Source organism: Portunus trituberculatus, chromosome 46, assembly GCF_017591435.1.
Source record: "Portunus trituberculatus isolate SZX2019 chromosome 46, ASM1759143v1, whole genome shotgun sequence".
In the NCBI taxonomy this organism is placed as follows: Eukaryota; Metazoa; Arthropoda; class Malacostraca; order Decapoda; family Portunidae; genus Portunus; species Portunus trituberculatus.
Window position 1 is genome coordinate 19,312,666 of NC_059300.1, and position 25,058 is coordinate 19,337,723.

Here is a 25,058-nt window from a genome sequence, read left to right on the forward strand (position 1 = left end):
TCAAATCATCCCTGACCTGTCTGTACCTAATCAAATCTACATCTTCCCACTTTTCTGCAACTCTCTGTATGCCCTCTTCTTCTCTCTGATCTGGCTACCTATCTCATGAGTCCACCATAATGGCTTCCTGTTTCTCTGCCTTATATCTTTGTAAGGGATACACTGCATCACTATACCCTTTACTACAACCTTAAAAATATCCCACATCTCCTGTGCAGTTTTATTTCCAAAACTATCTTCCCAGTTTACCTCTCCTAATAACTGACGTAACCTACCATAATTGCCTTTCTGATAGTTTGGGACTCTAGTCTTATTCACTATATTATCCCTACTGGAATTAATGATAAATCTAATTATATGATGGTCACTGTTTGCTAAAGTCTCTCCTACCTCAACTTCCTTTAAACAATGCTCAATATTTGTTAGTACTATGTCTAAAACCTTCCTCCCCCTAGTAGGTTTATCTACCATCTGCACTAAATAGTTATCCTGAAAACTTTCCATAAACTTATTTTCACTAGCATCTCCTACCATCCTCTCCCAGTTTACTGACTTAAGATTAAAATCCCTAAGATAATTGTCTGACTAGTACACCCCTATTTATCTCATCTACCATAAGGTTGTCTACATCTGCTGACTGGTTAGGTGGCCTATAAAAGCTCCTACTCTAATAACCTTACTTTTGTTTACTCTAACATCCAGCCATAAGGACTCTACTCTGTTATCTACCTTAATACCATTAACCTGACTGGAAATGAAGGATTTTTACATAAATAACTACTCCTCCACCTATCCTACCAATTCTCTGGTGTAAATACATAATGTATCCATCTACTTCATATTCTTTCCTATTTTCCTAAACTTTTCCTCATTTACCCATGCCTCTGTGACACATACAACATCTAAGTCCTCCTCAACTATATAACTAGATAACTCGTCCTTCTTGTTCCTAAGACTCCTGGCATTTACATAAAAACATTTAAGTCCTGCTACCTTCCTAGATGCTGTCTCCTTATTTGGAATCCTAATCTTATTCTCTCCTATTTGCACCTGGAAATCTTTCCTAATCTTTTCACTATCTCTGTTTATCCTATCTAATTTATGTCTAGCATCTTTCTTCTGGAATGCATTTGCTACCTCACCCCCTACACTCCATCCCAACTCCCCTCAGACATCCACTCAGCACATCCACACCCTTCCTACTCAGATGCACACCATCCCTAGCATACAAATCCCTTCGCCCATAGAACCTATCCCATACATCCACAAAGCTGACACCCACATCCTTACATCTGTGTATGTGGAATGAAAGAGTGTCACATTAAAAACTAAAATGGCCACTTATAGGAGAGATGTGAAAAATATAGCTTCCTCATAGAATGGAAGCATGGAATAGTTTAGACGTGGAAGTGGTCAACACAAGGAATATTCATGATTTTAAGAAAAAGCTGGACATTAGTAGATATGGAGACACACACATAGCTCCTTTCCTGTATGTTACAATTAGGTAAATTAGGTAGGTAAATACATCCCTTTTACCCGATCATTCACACCAATGGCTCTAGACAACCATTCCCTGCTAACATACACACGAGGCAAGATTCCTGACACTACACACCTCCTACCACTCTCCCTTATCTTGCCTAACATTTCCCGAAATCTTGCCACTAACTCCTCCGACCCACCTGCTCTGACATCGTTCCCACCTACGTGCAAAACTACTACACCCTCCCTCTCCATCCCCCCAACCCTCTTCTGCACCTCCTCACTCACTGCCTTCACACCTGCACCAGGCATACACACGTTCGTCCTCCTATCCCTGTCTTTCCCAAAGAAAGTGCTATCTAAATACCTAACCTGAGTCACCCACCACACACACCTGAGGTGTGCTAGGCACAACCATCCTCCTCCTCTCCTCTACCCCCTTCTTTCTCCTTTCACTCACCACAACCACTTCATTCACTCCACTCTCACTCTCCCCCTCCCCCTCCAACAAACCGAACCTATTTTCACACTCAACAGGTTTAGTCCTATCCTCCCTAACTGTCTCCGCTTTCCTTCCCCTCGCAACCTGCCATCTCTGCCTATCCTGACTACTATCTTTCCCAGTCTGGCTCGCCTGCTCCCTCTTCCCCACTCTGCTCTTCCCGACAGAGGGCCAAGCCACCCTGTCGCCCTCAGAAGGTCCAACCTTCGGCCTAACACTGATCTCCTGCCTAATTTTTTCCACTGCCTCCCCAAGCCTCTTAACCTCCTCCTTCAATTCAAAGATGAGAACTTCGTTCGCACTTTTCCCCTCACTTAGCTTTCTGATTTCCTCTCGCAATTCTCGGTGCTCAAGAGAAAGAACTAAATTCTCGCTCTTGAGCCTACACACCATACACTCGTCTTTGGGAGCAAACCGACTGTGAGTGAAATCCTTGACATGGGGGCCTGTCCGGGATTCTGAATAGGTTGGAGTAACAGGTTGTTCAGTGTTGTAAAGTGGTGAACTGTATAGTGTTATGATATATTGAAATTGCTGATTAGTTATAAACAGTTACAAAATGGCGAGTGAACGAGTTAATGATTTCATGGAGAGTGGAGATGTTAGTTTGATGAACCAGATGAACAAAGAGGAGTTATGTTATGTGGCCCATGAATTACAAGTGGAGTTGAGTGCTGAAGGGGCTATCACACTGGCCTATGATACGCGGAATGCGGGCCATGGTTCTTGGTACGAAACCCGGAACACTATCACACACAAGCTGCCCGTGTTCTTGTTATGTTAGGCAAACGGCCCACTAACCAAGACAAAGACTAATCAAAATAAACCAGAACAAAACCATGCCGCTTATACCTCAGCCTGTGCTTTGTCCTGGAACTGCATTTGCACTTCCTCTTGTTGAAGAAAAGTAAGTAAAAAAAAAATAAGAGAAAAGCTGAGATGTGCGCGATGGCAACTTTAGAGTCAGAGGTGGTTGCCATGAGCCCAAACTATTGACATGATATATATATATATATATATATATATATATATATATATATATATATATATATATATATATATATATATATATATATTACCTTTCTAAATTGATAAAATATTATTTAATATTCCAATATGAAAAATTTATTCACATTCTTTTTTAGTTCAAATGAAAGGTTTTAATTACATATATCATGTTTACTTTTCCATTTGGATAGCATACGGAGAACCGGGATGGATATGAAGCCATCCCAACTTGGTTCCGCCAATCCCGGGCAAGTTCCAGCTATCTAGAGCAGATGTTCCTGGTTCTGCGTATCATTGGCCAGTGTGATAGGGCCTTGAGGAACTAGTGGAAATGAGAGTGGAATTAAAAACTGCTCTGAAAGAGAAAGATTGGTTCAAAAGAGTTGAGATTAGTGATGACGAGAGTAATAGTGTGGGGCACCGAAGAGACTTTGAGGGTTTTGAGATGCCTCCATTCACTGGATTAATGGAAGGCCTTTTTGGGCAGTGAGAAAATATAGATGTTTAAACTCCAGATGGAAATAGAGAAAGAGAGAATAAGGGCTGATAAGGAGGTTAGGTTAAAGCAGGCTGAGTTAGGGTGTGGCAGAAGAAAGGGTGGTGATGGAGAGAAGGAAGTAAAATATGTGCCTGAGTTCACTGAGGGGGAAAAGGAGAATTTCTTCCTCCAGTTTGAGAAAACTGCAAAACTTAGGAAATGGTATGTTAATGATTGGGCATTGTTAGTCCAAACCAAGTTTAAGGGAAAGGCCAGGGAAGCTTATGTGAATTTGGATGATGAGGAAGTTGGTGATTATGAGACCATCAAGAAGGCTGTGCTTTGCTCCACCCTGTTAAGCCCAAATGTGTATAGAGAAAAATTCTGAGGTGTGAAAAAGCATTCCAGGCTCACATACTTAGAAATGGCACGAGACTGCGGACTGAAGTTTGACCAGTGGATGAAAGCCAAAAACATCGAGACGGTAGAGGAGATGAGGGACGTGATATTGATGGAACACTTTCTGGACCAAATATCTCCTGTTATAAAATATGAGTTAATCTCTCATGGTGTAAAAGATATTATGGAGGCTGGCCGTAGGACAGACAACTACTGTGAGGCCAACGGGGTAAAACTAGATGAGCAACAAGGATGGAGAAAACCCTATTTCAACAAGGGAAATAACAACAATAATCATAACCACAAATATAAACCCAACTTTCAAACAAACTTCAAACCTTATTATAAATCCAGCCCTCCAAAAGTTAACTTCTATAATAGTAACCAAACAACACCCAATTATAACCAGAGACCTGTGGCTCCTAAAAGCTGGCAAGGTAATGCTCCAAGTTACCAGAAAGGTGGAAAATTTAACCATGTAAAGCCTGTTAAATGTTTGGGCTGTGGAATGAAAGGCCATGGGTTGTGGCAGTGTAAGAAATCCAACCATAAACAAGTGGCAGCAGTAGCAGCAAAAAGGGATCCGGTTGGAATACTTAGAGAAATGTTCCCACAGCCACCAGAGATCAATGAGGATTTTAAGGACAATGTGATAGAGGGTGTGGCCAAGACAGTGGGTGGTGTTGAGAAGAAAATAAAAATACTGAGAGACACTGGAGCTAATCACTTTCTCACTAAAAGCGGAGATTATTTTTTCTGATGTACAGGAAGTGATAGAAAAGATCAATATGATCAGCAAACTCAACATAAACATGGATGAGCTGTATGATGAGTTGACAGTTATTAATGCAGCAGTGGGAAGACAAAGGAAAGAAAGTGACTGGAAGATTAAAGACTCTTCCAGACATGTATTTACCTATTTGTGTATTACAGGGCCCGAGCTAAGCTCTCTGTGACCTGTCTCCTTGTCCATTCCTGTCATATCTCTCTTTCATCTGATTGACACACACCTCGTCAACGACATCACTACTCAGTTTATTCCACTTATCAACTGTATTTTCTCACGTCATTTAGACAGATGTCCTTTATTAGCTTTTTTCCATGTCCTCGGAGATGATTACTTGTGGTCACCTTTATCAACTCTCTATCCAGTATGTCAATCTTGTTCACCAATTTATACATAGTTATCATGTCTCCTCTTGTTCTTCTCTCTTCTAATGTGGTCAGCCCCAGCTTCCTCAGTCTTTCCTCATAGTCTAACTCCCTGAGTCCTGGTACCATCCTTGTTGCCAGCCTCTGTACCCTTTCCACCTTCTTCACATTTTTCTTCATATGCGGTGACCAGACACATGCTGCATATTCTAACTGGGGTCTTATTAAGGTATATAATATCTTCTTCATCATTCCTTCATCTAGGTAGTGGAATGCAAGGCCAATATTTTGAAGTATGTTGTATGTTTTCCAAAAAATCTTGTTAATGTGTTTCTCCGGTGACAAGGTGTTTTGCACGGTTACTCCTAAGTCTTTCTCCTCATTGGTCTCTTTAATTTTCTCATCACCCAGCCTGTAATCCCTGTTTGGTCTGTATCTACTTCTTCCCATTTTCATAACATGGGTCTTGTTTATATTAAATTCCATCTGCCACTCCTTACTCCACTCATATCAAGATCTTCCTGTAACTTGTTGCAATCTTCCACATTCTTTACTCTCCTCATAATTTTAGTATCGTCCGCAAACATGTTCATGTAACTGTCAATTCCTACTAGCATATCATTAACATAAATAAAAACATGATGGGACCCAGCAATGACCCTTGTGGAACTCCACCAGTTACCTTCTTCCACTCGGACTTCCTTCCTCGCACCACTGTTCTCATTTCTCTTCCCATTAAGTAATTTTCCATCCATTTTGCTAGTTTATCATTTACTCCTCCAATCATCTTTAGTTTCCACATCAGTCTATTGTGTGGTACTTTATCAAAGGCCTTTCTCAAGTCCAGGTAGATAGCATCCACCCATCCCTCTCTATGTTGTAGTATGTCAGTCACTCTTGAATAAAAACATAATAAATTGGATACACACGATCTTCCTTTTCTGAAACCAAACTGCCTTTCACTCAGAATGTTTTCGCTTTCTAGATACTCACTCCACTTAGCTTTAATTACTTCTTCACATACCTTGCACAATATACTAGTCAACGATACTGGTCTATAATTTAGCGGTTCCATTCTACTACCATTCTTATATATAGGCACAATGTCAGCTCTTTTCCACTCTTTCGGGACTAATCCTGTTCATATGGAGGTTTCCACAATATCAAATACGGGGTTCAACAATTGATCCTTACATTCATTTAGCAACCTCTCAGATATGCTATCAGGCCCCATTGATTTATTAATATCCAGATTGCTTATAATTTTCCTTACATCTTCCTTCGTAAGTCTTTCTCCTCATTGGTCTCTTTAATTTTCTCATCACCCAGCCTGTAATCCCTGTTTGGTCTGTATCTACTTCTTCCCATTTTCATAACATGGGTCTTGTTTATATTAAATTCCATCTGCCACTCCTTACTCCACTCATATCAAGATCTTCCTGTAACTTGTTGCAATCTTCCACATTCTTTACTCTCCTCATAATTTTAGTATCGTCCGCAAACATGTTCATGTAACTGTCAATTCCTACTAGCATATCATTAACATAAATAAAAAACATGATGGGACCCAGCACTGACCCTTGTGGAACTCCACCAGTTACCTTCTTCCACTCGGACTTCCTTCCTCGCACCACTGTTCTCATTTCTCTTCCCATTAAGTAATTTTCCATCCATTTTGCTAGTTTATCATTTACTCCTCCAATCATCTTTAGTTTCCACATCAGTCTATTGTGTGGTACTTTATCAAAGGCCTTTCTCAAGTCCAGGTAGATAGCATCCACCCATCCCTCTCTATGTTGTAGTATGTCAGTCACTCTTGAATAAAAACATAATAAATTGGATACACACGATCTTCCTTTTCTGAAACCAAACTGCCTTTCACTCAGAATGTTTTCACTTTCTAGATACTCACTCCACTTAGCTTTAATTACTTCTTCACATACCTTGCACAATATACTAGTCAACGATACTGGTCTATAATTTAGCGGTTCCATTCTACTACCATTCTTATATATAGGCACAATGTCAGCTCTTTTCCACTCTTTCGGGACTAATCCTGTTCATATGGAGGTTTCCACAATATCAAATACGGGGTTCAACAATTGATCCTTACATTCATTTAGCAACCTCTCAGATATGCTATCAGGCCCCATTGATTTATTAATATCCAGATTGCTTATAATTTTCCTTACATCTTCCTTCGTAACCATGATGTCCTGCATTTACTTTATTTCCGTAGGCCTTCCTCCCATAAAATGCTCCTCCTTTGTAAACACTTTGCAAAAGTTGTCGTTCAAAATTTCAGCTATATCTCCAGCATCTTCATATACTTCTTCCCCGTTTTTTACCTTTTCTATTGCCTCCCTTTTATTTAATTTTCCATTTATGAATTTGTAAAACATTTTTCGGTCACTATCACAGTTTTCCACCACCCTCTGTTCATATTCCTTCTGTGCTGTTCTTCAACATATCTATTCCTTGCTGTTTTGTAGACTTCCCTTGATAATACATCACTGTTTTTCTTAAGTTTCTTCCATGCCTTTTCTTTGTTCTTTTTGCTTCTTCACAATTTCTATTAAACCACTGTTTATTATTTAAAGTCCTCTTTCTGTGATATGGCACAAACTTTTTTACAGCAGAGTTATACAAATCCATAAATTTATCATATTTCAATTGCATATCCCTTTCCTGGTATACCACGGACCAGTCAATTTCATTAAAGAACTCCCTTATATGGTTATAATTTGCCCTAGTATAAATTAATTTTTCCTCCCTGCATTCCACAATCTTATTCGTGCTTAATTCCGTATCCAGCTCAAAGCTTAGGACATCATGATCGCTTTTCCCCAAGGAACATTCATATTCAATTTCCTCTTTCAGAGATGCCCCTGGTAAATACCAAATCCAACCTTGCTGCAACATCTTGTCCCCTGCACCTTGTTGGTGATCTCACCCACTGTGTCATCAAGTTATTTGTTGCTACCTTTAACAATTCTTCTGCCCACAGCAATATCTTTCACCACATACTCATTTTCCTTTAGTGCCTTTACCATTTCCCTCTGCGTAATCCCTTTATTTTCCTCTTCCTGCTTTTTTACTATCTCCCTAAACGACCTTTGTACCTCCTGATGTTCATGGTTCACTTCTTTCATCCTGGTATCAATTAGATTAAGGCATTCCTCCTTTTTCAAGTCCCCTTCGGATATTTTTATCTTCATTTTCATGAGTTTAGCCTTCATCTCTTCACATTGTTTCCTTAGTTGTTGGTTTTCTTTCTCCATCTCTACTTTTTCCTTCAATAGCTCTTTATTCGCTAACGTTAATAAATAGATCTCTTTTTTGAATGAATCATTCTCAGCTAGAACTTTATCCAGTTTTTCTTCTATGGACAAAATGTTTAGGAAGTTACTTTCCAGTGCCTGGATTCTTGCATCCATATCTAGTTTCTCTAGTCCTTTTGGCATAGTAATAAAACCTTCAAAGTCTCTAGCTTATCTAGATGCCATTTTTGTTATCGTCAGCTGATTACGGCCAAAACAATCACCGCCCACACTCTCCTCTCAGGGATCACTCTCCATATCCCTCACTTTCAACGCTAAGCGACAGTAGGACATTAACAGGACACTAACTTTGAGTTACCCAGGCCCTGTAACACCATAGGTATTATCCTTCTTCCCGTCTGCAGCCGGAGACGAGTCATCCTTTCTCAGTGATGGCGACGGTGACCTCCCCAACATGTTATCTGTCATGTCTTATGTCTTGAGTGTACCATCTTCAAGTGGATATGTGGAAAGAATATTTTCAATCATGCAGAATAAGTGGAGTGAAACGAGGAACAGGTGCTCCGTAGAACTACTCAAAAGTGAACTGATGGTTACTCTAAATTTTGAAGAGAGATGTGATGAATTTTTTACAAATATTAGGGATGATAAAAATCTTGCTGCAGCAAGAAGCAACAAGAAGTACACTTGGAAAATGTATAAGTAATGGCTATATTTATGATCCATTCATATTCCAGGTAGCTACTGTTTTCTCCAAATGAGTTTTCTTTTTTTTTTCTTTAATTAAGGGAAATATATTTTTCAGTGTCTCATTCTTTAGAATTTATACAGACACATGTAGTTTAAAATATATATATTACTGATAACTTGACTGATGAACGTATTTTTTGCGATATATCCTCACATTTAGTCAAGATATCCTTGAATTCCTCCTGATACAGGGTACTTATGGAAGAGCTTATCTTCAAGCCTTGTCAATATGATTGACTTTCTACCCGCCATCACTGTTGCAACCTCAGCTAATGCGTTCCGTATTTTTAGGAGGTGGAGTTGGCAACCCTACTCACGCCCTAGACAGTACGTGGCCAGGAGTCAAGTAGGGAGGTGTGTCATTTAGCTCTCAAATTTTTGCCTGACAGGTATAAGTTCATGAGAATTAGAATGAGAAACATCAAGAAGAGAAGACAACTAGAAACAAACAAACAAATGTATTGTTAGGAGACAGCTAGACTTTCAATTCTGGCCTCCCCTTTCCCCTCTGTCATTCGTGTTATCTCCCCCTCCAAGACCCTGCCTCACCCCATGGCTCACTGCCAAGCTTCTCCACCATCTCTCTATATCATAAGACTGTTATGATCTTTTCAAACACTTTTTTTTCTTACTGCCTTCATCATCACAACTTTACATGACATAGCTCTCACAATAACACCATTACAAAAGATTATGTTGAGACAGAGGTAGAAAGCTATACCAGACAAGCAATAAATACTTCACTATCATTATCTCACTTCAACACACTAATGACTCAGATAGTGTCCAATTCAGCAGTGAAACACCAGATTGCCATGAAGCTGCTGATGGCACCTTCTCAACCCTCACATTTTCTAGAGAAGCAGGTATCTGATATGTTATCATTTTACCATGCTCCAGGAAGTCATTATTGTACTGTATACACATTCATTTAATGTGCTTTCATTCATTGTTTTCTTACCCATTTGGGTCATGTACATGCTTTTTCTCAATTTATAAGGGGTTGGGAGAGGAAATTCCGCGTATCTGGATATTTTGCGTATCTGCCAGAGCCTTGGCTGCTATAATCCGGATACATGGGCGATTACTGTATATATATATATATATATATATATATATATATATATATATATATATATATATATATATATATATATATATATATATATATATACAGTACTCATCAAAATTTTGCAACCACACCCTTCTGTCCCACTCCCTTGCCATAATAAGAGAAAAAATGTCAACTAAAATGTGTTTATTTACCTTGCCTAATACTTGATCAGGCCATCCTTATTCTTCATAACACTGCAAGCCACCCGGGTGACGTATCAGACTTTACGGGTTAAATACCGCGGTATTCTATTAATAATTCACTATCACTCAGTGGTACGGAGTCGAGGTTATCCTCGTGGCATGAGCGTATATGAATACTAAGATATGATATCCATTATAGCAGGCAATAGAGGAGTGGAAACAAATATCATGGGAAAGACAACACGCAGGCTAAAAGGGTCACAAGAAGAAGAAGTGGCCGAGTGGCCGCGAGTCTCCCGCTTCGTCTGTAGCTCATCTCATCTCTGCTTTATTTTTTGGTATTCCATGTAAGATTTTACTTTATGCATTACAAAACAATCCTTTCTTGGGGGGAAGGTTTGTAAAAAGCTAATAGAAATGTTGTTTTGTGCACATATATGCGAGAATGTGAGAGAATTTGTACGTAGTAGCTCCTCTAACTTCCAATGACTCATATGACATCATAAAAGTAGTGGTACACCAGTGGCCCAATATGCTGCCAAACGTATATATAACTTCTTTTTTTTTTTAATCCATGTGGTATGTTGAGGACCAGCCCAGAACGCATTCCCCACCTGTTTCCATTATTTCCTAGGGGAAAATAACGTCCGCTTAACGAATTTTTGCTCTACAAACAGTTTTGACACCCCATATCCTGTTCGTTAAGTGGAGTATTACTGTGTGTGTGTATATATATATATATATATATATATATATATATATATATATATATATATATATATATATATATATATATATATATATATATATATATATATATATATATATATATATATATATATATATATATATATATATATATATATATATATATATATATATATATATATATATATATATATATATATATATATATATATATATATATATATATATATATATATATATATATATATATATATATATATATATATATATATATATAAATATATATATTGTTACGTAGACGCCATGGCTGCCGTTAACTGCTACAGCTCACTAGAGTGTTATTCTGGCAAAATCGCCAACTTTGTTACGGTCAGTACAGTGGGGATTATAAAACACTCCACAGAGTCCCCACTACTATAACTCACAGCCGCTGTAACCCTCAGGTTCTTTCAAGGTCGCCAACAGTGTATAATTTCCCCCACTGTAAGGGAATCTCCTCAACAACTCCTTCTCCTCCTGTACCCAACCAAGTAGAATTTATAAATGGTAGATGCTATGTGTAACAGGGCGAGGCCTTAATACCCCCTAGAGAAACCACCCACAAGGACAATTACACCCACTTCTCTATGAAGTATTAATACCTCTCCGCACGCCTTGTCCACAGACGGTGATGAATCACAGACTGTGACAACATGCGCAGTATATATATTACTATGCTATCCTATTACGACAAGTGCTTCCTGACACCCCTAGCCTACACTACTAAAATATATGATGTGTACAGCACATCCGATGATGTACACACAAGACCAGACACCACCTACGGGTGACAACAGCTATACACGGAGTCCAGATACTCGTCACAGACAAGTCTGGCGGACGACAACTACGCACCACTGGCCAGCATGAAGCCTCTCAGCATTCAATAGTGTGCATGGCTACTACCACTACAATACAGTATACTACTGATACTATACAAAAGATGGTGGGGGCACAGCCGACCACCAAACCCCACTGGTGACTACAACCACCAACAGCAAAAACAGGACGAAACAATAACACGTCCCTCCGCGTCGCCACACCCGAGTGGACGAACGCACAACAGGAAATGTAGCTCCCAACCGGCTACACTTTCCTCAGGACAACAAGCCCGTTGTCCTACACAGCCACAGTCTACTGAGTAACAAGCCAGCTACTCAAGGGAAAGCACAACTCCCAGACCGGCGACCAGTGAGCACCTAGAGAAGTCCAGCAACATGAATCTTGATTGTGCCAGAGCCACAAGTGTCCGCGTCCACCTCAGCTGAAGACTACCCTGGTACTATAAACAGTATACTGTTGATATTACACAACAGATGGTGGGGGCACACAGCCGCCCACCAAACCACACTGGTGACCATGGCCACCAACAACGACAAACAGGACGAGATAAAGCGTGTCTCTCCTCCACGCCGCCACCCCCACGAGTGGACGAACGCATGAGAAATGCAGCCCCAACCGGCCACACTTTCTCAGAACAACAAGCCCGTTGTTCTACACAGCCATGGTCTACCGAGTAACAAGCCAGCTACTCAAGGGAGGGCACAACTCCCAGACCGATGACTAATGAGTACTTCTAAAGCACAGTCCAGCCACACGTGTCTCTTCCTGTGCCGAGATCGTACGTGTTAACTCCGCTGAAGACTGGCTGGTACTGAGGCGATCGCCAGACAACGAGAAACAGGGAGAGGGAGGCGGTTTGTCTGCTCAACAGAACAGCCCAAGGGGCCCGCTTTGGGGTGGCCATATGCTACGCATATAATATAATTAAATAAACGGGAAATAATGCGGTGCCCCTCACAAAATATATATATATATATATATATATATATATATATATATATATATATATATATATATATATATATATACAGTAAGTCCTTGTTATACAGTACATATGCGTTCCTGAAAACCTTACCGCAAATCAAAATTACTGTATACCGAACCCATTATAACACGTAATAATAGGGAATGCATTCCAGCACATCAAAAGTCACCCCTACAAAAATCAAAATACATGAAAATAGTCATATAAAAAAAAAGGTAAAGTACTGCACAAAAGAAATAAACAGAAAATTTCACTTGCCATGTATTCTATCAGATGATGTCCCTCCTGAGGCTAAGGGACAGTCATCTGCACTGTTGGAAGCAGATGTGGAAGGGCCAGCTGTAGCTGGGTCGGCACGTTTCACTGGTTTGAAGAAAGAGGATATGGAGGAAGGGCAAGCTGTAGAACTGTCAGCAGCGGATGTGGAAGGGCCAGCTGTAGCAGGGTCAGCAGGTGTGACAGGGACTGACTGGCTTGAAGAAAGAGTAGATGAAGGATTGTTCGGTTTTCTTCTTTTTCTATCATAGATTTCTTGATCAATCTTGACACTTTTCTCTATGTCATGAGCCACCTTTTTTTTTTTGCTACTCCTGGCAGGATTTGGGTCACTTTCCTTCAGGGTTTCCAAAGCTTTTTCGATACTAACGAGACATTCTCTATGAGTTTTGATGTCCAGGCCACACACAGGTTCTTCTTCCTTGTCTCCCTCTTTTTCTGCCTCCTGTGATGCCTTGTCTAGCTCTATAAGTTCATCATTTGAGAGAGGTTCAACATGGCTTTCCAAAATATATTGAACATCATCATCATCATCTTCATCAAAACCAACCCTATCGCATAGATTTATCATGTAATTTCTGATCGTACTGATGTCGTCTTCACCAAAGCCTGGGAAGTCATGCGCCCATTCTGGCCATATTTTATTCCACACCAAGTTCATGGTAGATGTCTTCACTTCATCCCAAGATGACTTGATGTTATCTAAGGCGTGCTTGAAGTAATACGACATCACCATTCTCTGATGGTGGGCTTGCTAGGCCCATCTGTGGCCTTTACCAGTTGCTGCATGGTTTGCCGCTGGCAGTAGGCTTTAAATGTTTGCCATAATTATTATGAATATATTTGTGCTTACAATCGACACTTTAATATTCCATTTATTCATGAAATTAGTAATGCATGGAAGTAATGTGTAATGCAGTAAAAAAAAAAAAGGGGGTAGGGGAAGAGAAAACAGACTCCAAAGGTGGTCAAATTAAAGTCAGTACTGGGAGTGGCAGGGAAATGTGGCATGGACGACGTCATCACCCCTGCTTCCCTGCGCTGGGCCCTCTCGGATGACATGAGTGGATACTGTATCTGTGAATTTTTCTTACCGTATATAGAATTGAGGGTAGTAATTTCTAAATACCATAACTGTGAATTTACCGGATAAAAAACTACCGTATAACGAGGACTTACCGTATATATATACAGGCAACCCCCCTTAACAAAGGGGTTACGTTCCTAAAAATCCCTTGTTAAGCAAAACTTCGTTAAGCGAACTGATTATAACAAGTTTAACCCGTGCCTTGAACTTCCATTGAGAGTAAACAAAGCGACAGTGCATCGTAGTACAGTAATAGGTTTAATGAAAGTAAAAATTATGAAGTTAAATATTTAGGCAGTTTAATTTAAGACTAAGTCATTATAATGTACACTAATGTATGTATGTACGTAACCTTATAATGTTGATAATCTTAAATTTATGAAGGGAGGGAGAGTGAAATGGGAAAGACATTAACAGGCAACCGGTAGAATGTCAACAAAAGAGCACATCATTGTATCACACACAAAACTTATGTACCACATTTCCACAAGGCATTTCCACATTTTATCCATTGTAGTCACGAGTTCAGGTGGTTCTTTTAGCTTGCAAGGAAAATATGGTCTCACCAGCCTTCTTAATAGAGTCTGCTGACTTGAAAATAGTAGAGACAGTAGATGGAGTCAAGATGGTGGCGAGCAATGCTATTAGTTTTCTCACCTCTCGTGTCTGTGAATAATATCCAGCTTCACTTCAAGAGTAAGAGACTTCCTGGTCTTCTTAGCAACGCTAGGCAACATTGTAGGTGTTTTGGTGGTAAGTTGAGCAAGGGAAGACGAGCTGCTGCTGACACTGTTATGGTTTTGAACCGGGGCAGTGAGTGGTGCACATGTTGTCCACGGGAGGTGCTGGTGTATTCAAAAGCCTGTCAGCTTTCGTGATACGGAGGGCCTTTAAAACTTGAAAAAATTTACCTGGATAAAACTTCGTGAAAGCAAGTTTGGTGTTCGTTAAATGAGCAGATGGTAGTAAAATGAAATCTTCATTGTAGCAAAATTTTGTTGTGTGAACCTTCGTTAAGCGGGGGTTGTTTATATATATATATATATATATATATATATATATATATATATATATATATATATATATATATATATATATATATACAGGTTGAACCTCCTTAATCTGGTATTCTTTCATCTGGCAACACCTGTAATCCGGCAAAATTTTTCTGTGCCGGAATTTTTGAATTGGCCGGAGTAATTTGCCGGACCGCCGCGTCCTAGCAGCGGCGTTGTACAGTGATTTGGAGCCCAGGCATTCTGGGTCTAATTTGGATCAGTATCACACTGCCGCTCATTGCAAGCACCACCCCCCAGGTGCATAAACACTTCCAAGCGACCAGGAAGTGATAGTGTTGTGTGTGAACCAAAGAAAAAGTGCAAACATATGATAATATCAGTGCAACAGAAAGTGGACCTATTGAGGAAGCTAGATAAATGTATTTCAGTGCGGAGCCTATGCCAACAGTATAACATTGGCTCATCAACTGTCTATGATATAAAAAAACAGAAGAATCAACTTCTCAAGTTTTACAGTGAGTGTGAAAGTAAGAAAAACATGGAGGTTCATAGAACACTTAAGGAGGATAAAAGCAGTGATTTAAGCTTCGGCGCGCTGGTAACGTCCCTGTGTACGGCGAGATGATAACGGCACAGACAAAAATTTTCCATGCTGAACTTAATTTACATGTTTTTCTATATACTTCTGCATGTATATTTTCATGTACGACTATCATATATCAAAACAATATTACAGCTACACTTGTATAATGCAGGGTATGTATATAGAGGGTGTTTTGGGGACCACCTATAGTTCGGAATTTTCTATGGTCCGGCAAGTCTAAGGTCCGGTGGTTGCCGGATATGGGAGGTTCAAACTGTGTGTATATATATATATATATATATATATATATATATATATATATATATATATATATATATATATATATATATATATATATATATATATATATATATATATATATATATATATATATATATATATATATATACCTAAACCTCTGTTATCGCGCCCTTACATTATCGCATTTAGGCATTATCACGCACTTATGAAAATCTGGAAAATTCAGTTTTAGCGCATCTGGAAAGTCGTTATCGCACACCCCATAGTAGTAGTAGTAGTAGTAGTAGTACCCATATCCCAACCACACATTGACGAATGTTTAGATAGGGGGTGGTGGAGAAGGAAGAGGTGGAGGGGGAGAAAGATGATGATCATGAGGAGGGGGAGGAGGAGTCAGCAGCCAATCATCGCTGTGTTTTCACGTCACGTGATTTGAATAAGGGAACCGATTGGTTCCAGTCACTGTGCTCACCACTACCACCACCACCACCACTCCTCAGTCTCACACGTGGTATTCTGTTGTTCAGAACTGGTTATAATTCATTTCAGATTGTCAAATATTAATAAGCTACTCCAGTATTAATGGTAGTAAATTTATGGTAACAGGAAAATTTTTAGGCAAATTTTTGGGTTGAAGCACCAGTTTATTTATTTCCTATTTATTCTTCACTTCTGTTATTGCATTTCCCGCTATTGTGCATTTTTTAGGCACCAATTTCGCGTGATAATGGAGGGTTAGGTGTAAAGTATTTTCCATTACTATATTTCCAACTCTTGTATCCTCAAGTCAAATTAAAATCTGCAAAACATTTCCCACTGAACAAGTTTGCATCTTACACACACTCATAACTTGTGCTATTTGGTTTCACATCATTTGAGACCCAACACTACTTTTTATGAAGCTAAATCTGACTTATGCATCAATGCAAAATCAATGACTGTATTATGGAATATATATGTGGAATATTTGTAATCTATCTATATGCTATTCTGGTATCCTGACTAAAAGAAAACTTACTTGTTTCCATCCTGGCTGTGGTTAATGGTAGGAAGATGGAGGGTTAGTGTTGATTCCGTCTTTCTTACAATATCTAGGGAGCCAGTGAGTTTGGGTGGAATAGATTTGGTGGCCACAAACTCCTGCAAATCTGTGCCACAGAATCTGGTGTTGCAACAGTGTGCCTTGGCAACCTCTCTCTTCCCTTTCTCCAAGTCTTCAATCTAATGGTTTTTTTCACCATGAAGAAGAAATGATAATCTTTAATAATAGCATGGTAACAAATAACAGACATCTATTAAATGAACATTCCATAAGTGATCATTCATATAATTATATAAATTCTGCCTAAACAACTATTCACTCCTCTAATTATGCAAATTCTGCCTAAACAACTATATTTAGATTAACTCTAATTTTCTTACAATACAGTTCAAGGATGAATTCTCCTCTTTCAAAGTAAAATTGCATTGTTTCTTTGAGGAACTGATGATGATAGTACAGTTCTTGAGATTTCCCCCATGGTATGTGGGCAGCTCCATGGAAAGATTTATGTGTCTGAGTCCTGGTATGAATTTGATAGCCTGTGGGGAACCTGGTCCTGTGGAAAATAAGGTTATCATAACATAGTTATTTTTCTTTACAAAATTGTTTTAAGATGAGAGAAACACATAACAAACATATAAAAAAGAATAAATTTGATTGTAAAATGGCTGGGAGAAAACTTCTCTTAAGTCAAATGGGCATGTAGAAAAGGAGAAGCTCTTTGCCACACATGTAAAGAAACATTCAAGACAAAATATAAACAAAAAGATGAAAATAAGTTATAATGAGAAACTAAACACATGGTACCCATACATGTATATTAAGTGCACACAAAAAGACTCCACAGTAATTGACATTTTCTAATAAAGAAAGTTATGAAATGAAGATCTTATAGTATTGTGAAAGGAATGAAGAGAAAAATGTTTGGCAAAATATGAAATGAATGAGGATTTGAAAGCATGCAAAAAATGAAAACCTGTTTACAATAATTAAAAGAAGGTTGTAGACATTTGATAGGGTAATTAATGCTCATTTTCAGAGTTAACACCTCTTGAAGTTTTCTAAGAGGTAAAATTTATTCCAATATGAATAATTGATGTCTTTTGACAATGTAACTGATCTGAAGTCTTTACTGGTTTAGAATAAATTACACAGAACTTTAATTCTATCAACAGCTGACCAGTGAACCTTAGATGTAGCTTGGCAGGAATTTGTTGACTGCTGTATAGTGGAAAAATGCACTGCTTTAAAGATGAATCAAGCTTTTTACTCAAACATTTTTCCAGTTATTAAAAAAACAAAGATGATTCAGCAAGGGTAATAGTAATATTAACTTTAACACTTTAAATCATGTATTGGGCCACATGTGTACAGAACAATTGTTTCACTTGTGTATTGGTACATCTGTGGCCCAAATAGCCTTTTCAATAAACTTTTGCAAACATGAATATATAAGCAATGTGTGTAAATTTGTATTTTTTTGTCACTGCAGATGTTTTACAAAGATACCATGTATTAAGTTGAAAATGGTATGGTGTTAATTATATATGAAAAAAAAAAAAATAGATAAATAAATAAAAAAAAAAGTAAATAAACAAAATATCTACAAGACATAAAATTTTAAAACATGTTCCCTCCAAATATAAACATTGCATTGTGTAACTGTAATCAACAGTAAAGAAAAATCCCCTCACAGCAAATAACATAAAAAAATAAAAATTCCTAATGTAATGAATATTTTGCTTCCATAACAGAAAAAAAAATAATGTTCTGTAGCCACCTATTGGATGGGAATAAGTAGGCTATATATGTAAAAATGAAAAACAGAATAAAACTTCTTTAGATCAGTTCTTATTATGTGGAATATTGAATTATTCTAATATATGAAAGAATACCTATGAAGAAAATATTATTTACCAAGTAATTAACTTAAGAAAAAAAAAATCTTCCATAAAAGACGGTTGGTTCCATTTATGTTGAAAGCAAGAAAACACACTTTTCATAGTTATCCTAGATACAGTTTGTATTCCTACACCAAAGAAAGGAGCAAGAATATATCATCATTGCATTGCAAACTGGTTCATGCATGCACCAACCCATTCATGGTACATTAGTGCACCATTATGCAATAGACAAACTAAATTTCGTGGTCAGCAATTCAATATGTATGTGTACCAAGGATCTTAATGCTCTATCCTACAGTCCACCCTCTCACAATAAAGCATACCTCCTCTCTCTGCAAAAGTCCAATGAACACTGGCGTGATGGCGGTATGAAGGGTTCAGCAAAGCAGGCGAGAAAGTGGAGCTGCCAAACGTGATTAATGTGTTAAGGGAATTAAATAATTATATTGCCTTTGTTTATTTTTAGATTAATACCCTTGCAGGTGTATTGTGATTGCTTTCCCTAAATGGCTTTTATATGGAAGTGGCTGCAGTTTATATGAGGTAATGATCACTACCAATTCACTCTTTTCCCTTCAGGATTATCATCTGCCTCTAGATTATTCACAAAGTTATTAAAGCCAGTTTTAACACACCTCAGAAAATTGGGAATGTTAATTTCTTGGTTGTATTTTTATTTTGTCATCTAAGCATGAACTGTTTGGTAATATGACCTATGAATTGCACCTTTTGAATTTATTAGGGCTGCCAATCCATATGTCCAAATTTATCTAATGCCTAAACAAGTTGGGGAATATCTTTGTGTGATTTGAGATTTGATAAATATGACCACAACTCTATCCAAGGGTAAAATAACTAGAATCCAGAGGTTCAGTCAATCATTGCTGAGGAGGAATGGTTTCTAATCATGATTTGGCTTCTTTTATAGAGCAGGTTGTTTTTGCAGGCAACGGTGTCCCACAAGCACTGTTAAGACATAAGCATCTCAAATTCATACAAAATATGAACCTTATCAGAAGCAAAGATGACTGTGAGGTAGAAGTTACCCTGGGTAAGCATGCTCAGGAACTAATTACTTTGTGGTGAAATCATAATGCTCAAGGAAAATTTCTATAGTCTTCTCTACCTTAATCTGAAATCTAAACAGTTGCTTCTATGACAGGATGGGGAGGCAAGCTTGGTGCTCCTGGTGGCCAATGGGATTTGAATGAGTTAGATCATATAAACTGCCTTGAATTTAAAGCTGTATTAACATGTTACTTGTGGCTGGCATCGCAACGAACTCTCCTTCACTGCGATTCAAATAAATCGTTGTCACGTCAGTGTGGCTCCTGCCAGCGAAGCAAGAGGAGGTGAGTGAAGTCTGGGAGCACTGGCAACCTCAAATTGTTTGCCCACCGGTGGGTCACATCACATACCGTGAAATATTTATGACATTACTGCGATGCGACCCACCGGTGGATAAAATTTTTTTTTTTTCACAGCATCTCTATACGTATTACAATATACTTTCCATTACTAACAATTTGTTTAAATATCTTTGTCTGCTTTGCAGACTTAGGAAATGCACCCTAAACAATTTTATGGTGGACCTAGTTCAACAGAAGAAAGGGAAGATAGCATTTCCTATCAGAAGCTGAAGGATCAAAGAGAGAATCTCAAAAGAGATACGTAGGGTGTTATGAAATAATATCCACTAACGAAGGAAGTAAAGTAACATCTAAAAGAGCAAAAAAAGTATCTACTTTCTGCAGCTTGTGTGATGGCAAGCCTTACTTATGTCTGTCATGCTTTGAAACAAAACATTCAAAGTAAATAATGGAAACATGTAGCAGGTATTTTTTCAGTAAATTTCTTTCTTGTTTCATTACTTGTGTTTATAAGATATGAAGTTTTTGAGGATCACCAATGGTTCCTTTTGCTAAAGTTTGTCCAATTGATAGGAAAATTATGAAAAGATCAATAATGAAAATTACTAAAGCTTGTCAAGGAAAGTCCAATCTGTTTCAATTATTTGTCATAGAAATGTTTTATGTTCTGAAGGGTTTTATTACATTTATTAGAAAAAAATATGAAAACAGGATGATTTTTCATTTAATAAAGAAAATTTATGCTCTCCTGAAGGAAAAAATGCATTATATTTCATGTATTAGGAAAATAGTATGAAAAAAAAAAAATTTTCACTTATTTTTTTATAATTGTAAAAATGAAATAAACTTCATATTACTTATCAATAAGTGTTTACTATGCCCTCCTATGCATACTGTTTATTGCAATTTTATTATATAATCCAATTTCTGTTAATAGTAAGATAGAAACGTGATATCTATGAAAACTGCTATATGACCCACTGGTGGGTCACAACGCAACAGTGGCCAAACGCTGGCGACCCAACAGTGTCGTATCGCAAGTAACGTGTTAATGGGTTTGAAGTCCTTACAGCAAGGTTTTAGACACTCTTATCATACTGCAATCTGGCAACATGACTACTAAATCATGTATCAATCATTGAGGTAGTATAAAACTATACTGGTACAGTTGTTAAACAGATCTTTGAATGGGTCAATAAGAGAAATATTACTATATCTGCTGAGCATATCAGGGGATATAAAACACTGTTGCCAATCAAGAATCTAGACTCAAGAATTTTGATTCATAATGGATGCTGGATTCTAATATTTTTGAGAAAGTATGCAAACTATTCTTTTTGCCAGACTGGATTTTGTTATTTTCTTTTTATGCATGAGAGGAAACTGGCCAAGGGCAACAAAAATGGAAAAAACACCCACAGGGTTGCCAGTTCCCTTAAAGGTCATAAGAAATATCCAGAAGTGAGGGACAAATGTCTTGAAACCTCCCTCTTAAAAGAAGTTAAGTCATAGGAAGATGGAAATATAGAATCAGGCAGGGAGTTCCAGAGTTTACCAGTGAAAGGTATGAATAATTGAGAGTACTGATTAACTCTTGTATTAGAGAGTTAGACAGAATAGGAGTGAGAGGAGGAAGAAAGCCTTGTGCAGCAGCAATGCTGCAGGAGGAGGGGAAGCAAGCAGTTAGCAAAATCAGTAGAACAGTTAGCATGAAAATAGCAATAAAAGATAGCAAGAGATGCAACATTCCAGTGGTGAGACAGAGGCTGAAGAGTCAGTCAGAGGAGAGGAGAAGAGATGATGAGATGAAAAGCTTTTGATTCCACCCTATCTAACAAAACTGTGTGAGTGAAACCCCTTAAACATGCGAAAAGAGTACTCCATACAAGGATGGATAAGGCCCTTGTACAGAGTTAGCAGTTGAAGGGGTGAGAAAAATAGGTGGAGACACCACAGAATGCCTAACTTCATAGAAGCTCTTTTAGCAAGAGATGACATGTGAAGTTTCTAGTTTAGATTATGAGTAAAGGACAGACCAAGGATACTCAGTGTAGAAGATGGTGACAGCTGATTGTCATTGAAGAAGATGGGATAGCTGTCCGTAAAGTTGTGTCGAGTTGATATATGGAAGAATTGTTTTTGAGGCATTGAGCACTACTAAGTTTTCTCTTCCCCAATCAGAAATCTTAGGAAGATCAAAAGTCAGGTGTTCTGTGACTTCCCTGCATGATCTGTTGACTTTCTGAAGGGTTGGTCATCTCTGAAAAAACATGGAAAACTGTAGGGTGGTATCATCAGCATAGGAGTGGATTGAGCAAGAAATTTGTTTAAAATCGTTAATGAATAATAAAAAGAGAGTGGGTGACAGGATAAAACCCTGAGGGACACCACTGTCAATAGATTTAGGAGAAGAACAATGGCTGTCTACCGCAGCTGCAACAGAATGGTTGGAAAGGAAACTTGAAATAAAGACTGTAGGAGGGCAGTTTTCAAATTAAAGTTTTGTGCCAGACTCTATCAAAAACTTGATATATCTAATGCAACAGCAAAAATTTCATCAAAATCTCTAAAAGGGGATGACCAAGATTCATAAAAAAGGAAAACCAGATGATCACCAGTAGAGTGACCTTGACAGAAGCCATACTGGCAATCAGATAGAAGATTGTGAAGTGACAGATTTTTGAGAATCTTCCTATTCAGGATAGATTGAATAACTTTAGATAAGCAAGAGATTAAAGCTTAAGGGCAGTTATTTTTTTTAGGAACAGGCTGAATGTAGGCAAATTGTTCCTGATAGGCTGGAAATAATAACCTAAACAATTTCGAACACAACTAGCATCACAAGTTCCACAACAAAAACAATATACTTTATTAATAAATCATCTTCACGTATATGCATACACAATAAGGAAAAGTATATATAGACTCAAAAGTATACTAATGATTTTTGTAAATTTTAATAGAATAACACCATTATCTTATTATCTTTTATCTTGATTGGCTTATTTTTGGCTTTTTCGACAAGGATTTTTTGTGATCTACACTCTACAGAGCCACATACATTAAATCAATTCAAAGCATGTATCACAGTTTCATGTTATAAAGCATTTCCATCAATTCACAGCATGTATCACAGTTTCATGTTATAAAACATTTCCATCAGTTCACAGCATGTATCACATTTTCATGTTATAAAGCATTTCCATAAATCTTCTATTTCTTATAAGGCATAGTGTTCATTAATACACATCTCATCTAAATCATAGCAATCCATAAAAATAAAATTTTTAGCCTCTTCTTTAAAGTAACAATATTATCACTACACTTAACATTATTTGGAAGCTCATTAAATAATCTCGGAGCACTATATTTGAACATTCTTTAGCCAAGTTCAAAATTGCACATAGGTTCATTATACATTTTATTGCAAATCCTACCTAAGGTAAACTGAAAAGGCAATCTTGCCAATCTAAAACCAAAGAACTCAATGTATAAATGTTGAGGTCTATGCTAAAACTATTAAATAAAACTTTCCTTCACTTCTTTTCATATTTAAAACCTGATTCTTCTTGACTTCCTTGCAGCAAAATCATCTATAGTGTCATCATACGAAATCTGTTTGGATATTTCTCTATTAATACTAATTATTGCCAGCCCATTTAGGCGCTCCTGTGACATAGTAGACCTTAAATATGTTTTAATGAGCTTAAGTTTAGAGAAGCTTCTCTCTGCAGATGCCACAGTCACAGGTGTAGTGACAGCAATTCTTAATGCCACCCACATGTTTGGATAAATCTCTTTCAGGCCTTTCTCCTCCAGAAAAACAAGAAGGTCTAATGTTGTCATATTTTGCTTTGGCCATTGTTTTGGAAATGACTGCATCTCTACAATCAGTTCATCATAATTTAAGTCAGCCTGATCCCCAGATGTGAGCGTATTACACAAATCTTTTGCCTGCTTTTCTAGCTCACTAGCTGGCAGGTCAGGGAAGTTTATGAGAACACTGAATTTCTTTGCAACATCACTCATCATTCCAGTTCTCTCTCTCAGGGATTCAATGGCCACATCCACAACTACACTGAAAAATGAAAACTCTATTTTCTTCAAGGCATCGGTAATAGGCTCATCAGGGGCCTCATAAGAGAATTGCCTTTTAGTAGTTCTGAGTCTTTTCTGCTTTAGTGCAGCTTCCACATTCATCTCTTCACACATCTCTCTGGCAGATGTCTGGGCATCAGCAAACCCAGTGTCTCTGTAGCTAATAAGGGAGGTTTCAGTCTTCTTGAGAATGTCAACAGCTACATCAAGATGCATGCATTGTGATTGCAGAAGTTTATTCACAGTTTGAATTTTTCTAAGGATAAGGATATCACTGAGCTACAGCCTCCCACAGGCTAGGCGCAGCCCTCCAGGCGAGCCCAAGACAGTAGGAAGACACCAGAGTGCAGGAATTACCACCAGCGTCCCAGGGCAAAACCAAAACAATCCCCCGCCTTCAACTCGCCGTTCCCGCTCGCCCAGCTCCGCCTCTCCGCCTACAGCACATTATCGTACCCCGCGTAACAATATTAATTTTGGATGCCAATTTGGCGCCCCCCCCAGCAAATGGCGCCCCAGGCGACCGCCTGT

At 38.1% G+C, this 25,058-nt stretch overlaps 2 protein-coding genes across 2 annotated transcripts in view; one reads left to right on the top strand and one right to left on the bottom strand.

Moving 5' to 3' along the window:
• LOC123519891 (receptor-type tyrosine-protein phosphatase epsilon-like) overlaps positions 1-25,058 on the bottom strand; it is a 443,234-nt gene that overhangs the window by 264,149 nt on the left and 154,027 nt on the right. Inside the window, exons 9-10 of the mRNA XM_045281528.1 lie at positions 17,536-17,711; positions 17,132-17,334 (exon numbers count right to left, since the gene is read on the bottom strand). Of these exons, the coding sequence (XP_045137463.1) occupies positions 17,132-17,334; positions 17,536-17,711 (379 nt within the window). The remainder of the gene's footprint in view (positions 1-17,131; positions 17,335-17,535; positions 17,712-25,058) is intronic.
• Positions 18,972-21,134, top strand: LOC123519894. The gene is made up of 3 exons (XM_045281531.1): positions 18,972-20,110; positions 20,222-20,411; positions 20,615-21,134. The coding sequence occupies exons 1-3, from the start codon at positions 19,954-19,956 to the stop codon at positions 20,697-20,699; spliced, it is 432 nt and encodes a 143-aa protein (XP_045137466.1). The 5' UTR covers positions 18,972-19,953; the 3' UTR covers positions 20,700-21,134.

Bases quoted from the DNA above. Each gene is read 5' to 3' on its own strand.
- LOC123519894 (XM_045281531.1), top strand. From the start codon at position 19,954: ATGGTTTCTAATCATGATTTGGCTTCTTTTATAGAGCAGGTTGTTTTT. The intron at 20,111-20,221 runs GTAAGCATGCTC...CTTCTATGACAG, and splicing joins TGAGGTAGAAGTTACCCTGG to GATGGGGAGGCAAGCTTGGT. The intron at 20,412-20,614 runs GTGAGTGAAGTC...TCTGCTTTGCAG, and splicing joins TGCCAGCGAAGCAAGAGGAG to ACTTAGGAAATGCACCCTAA.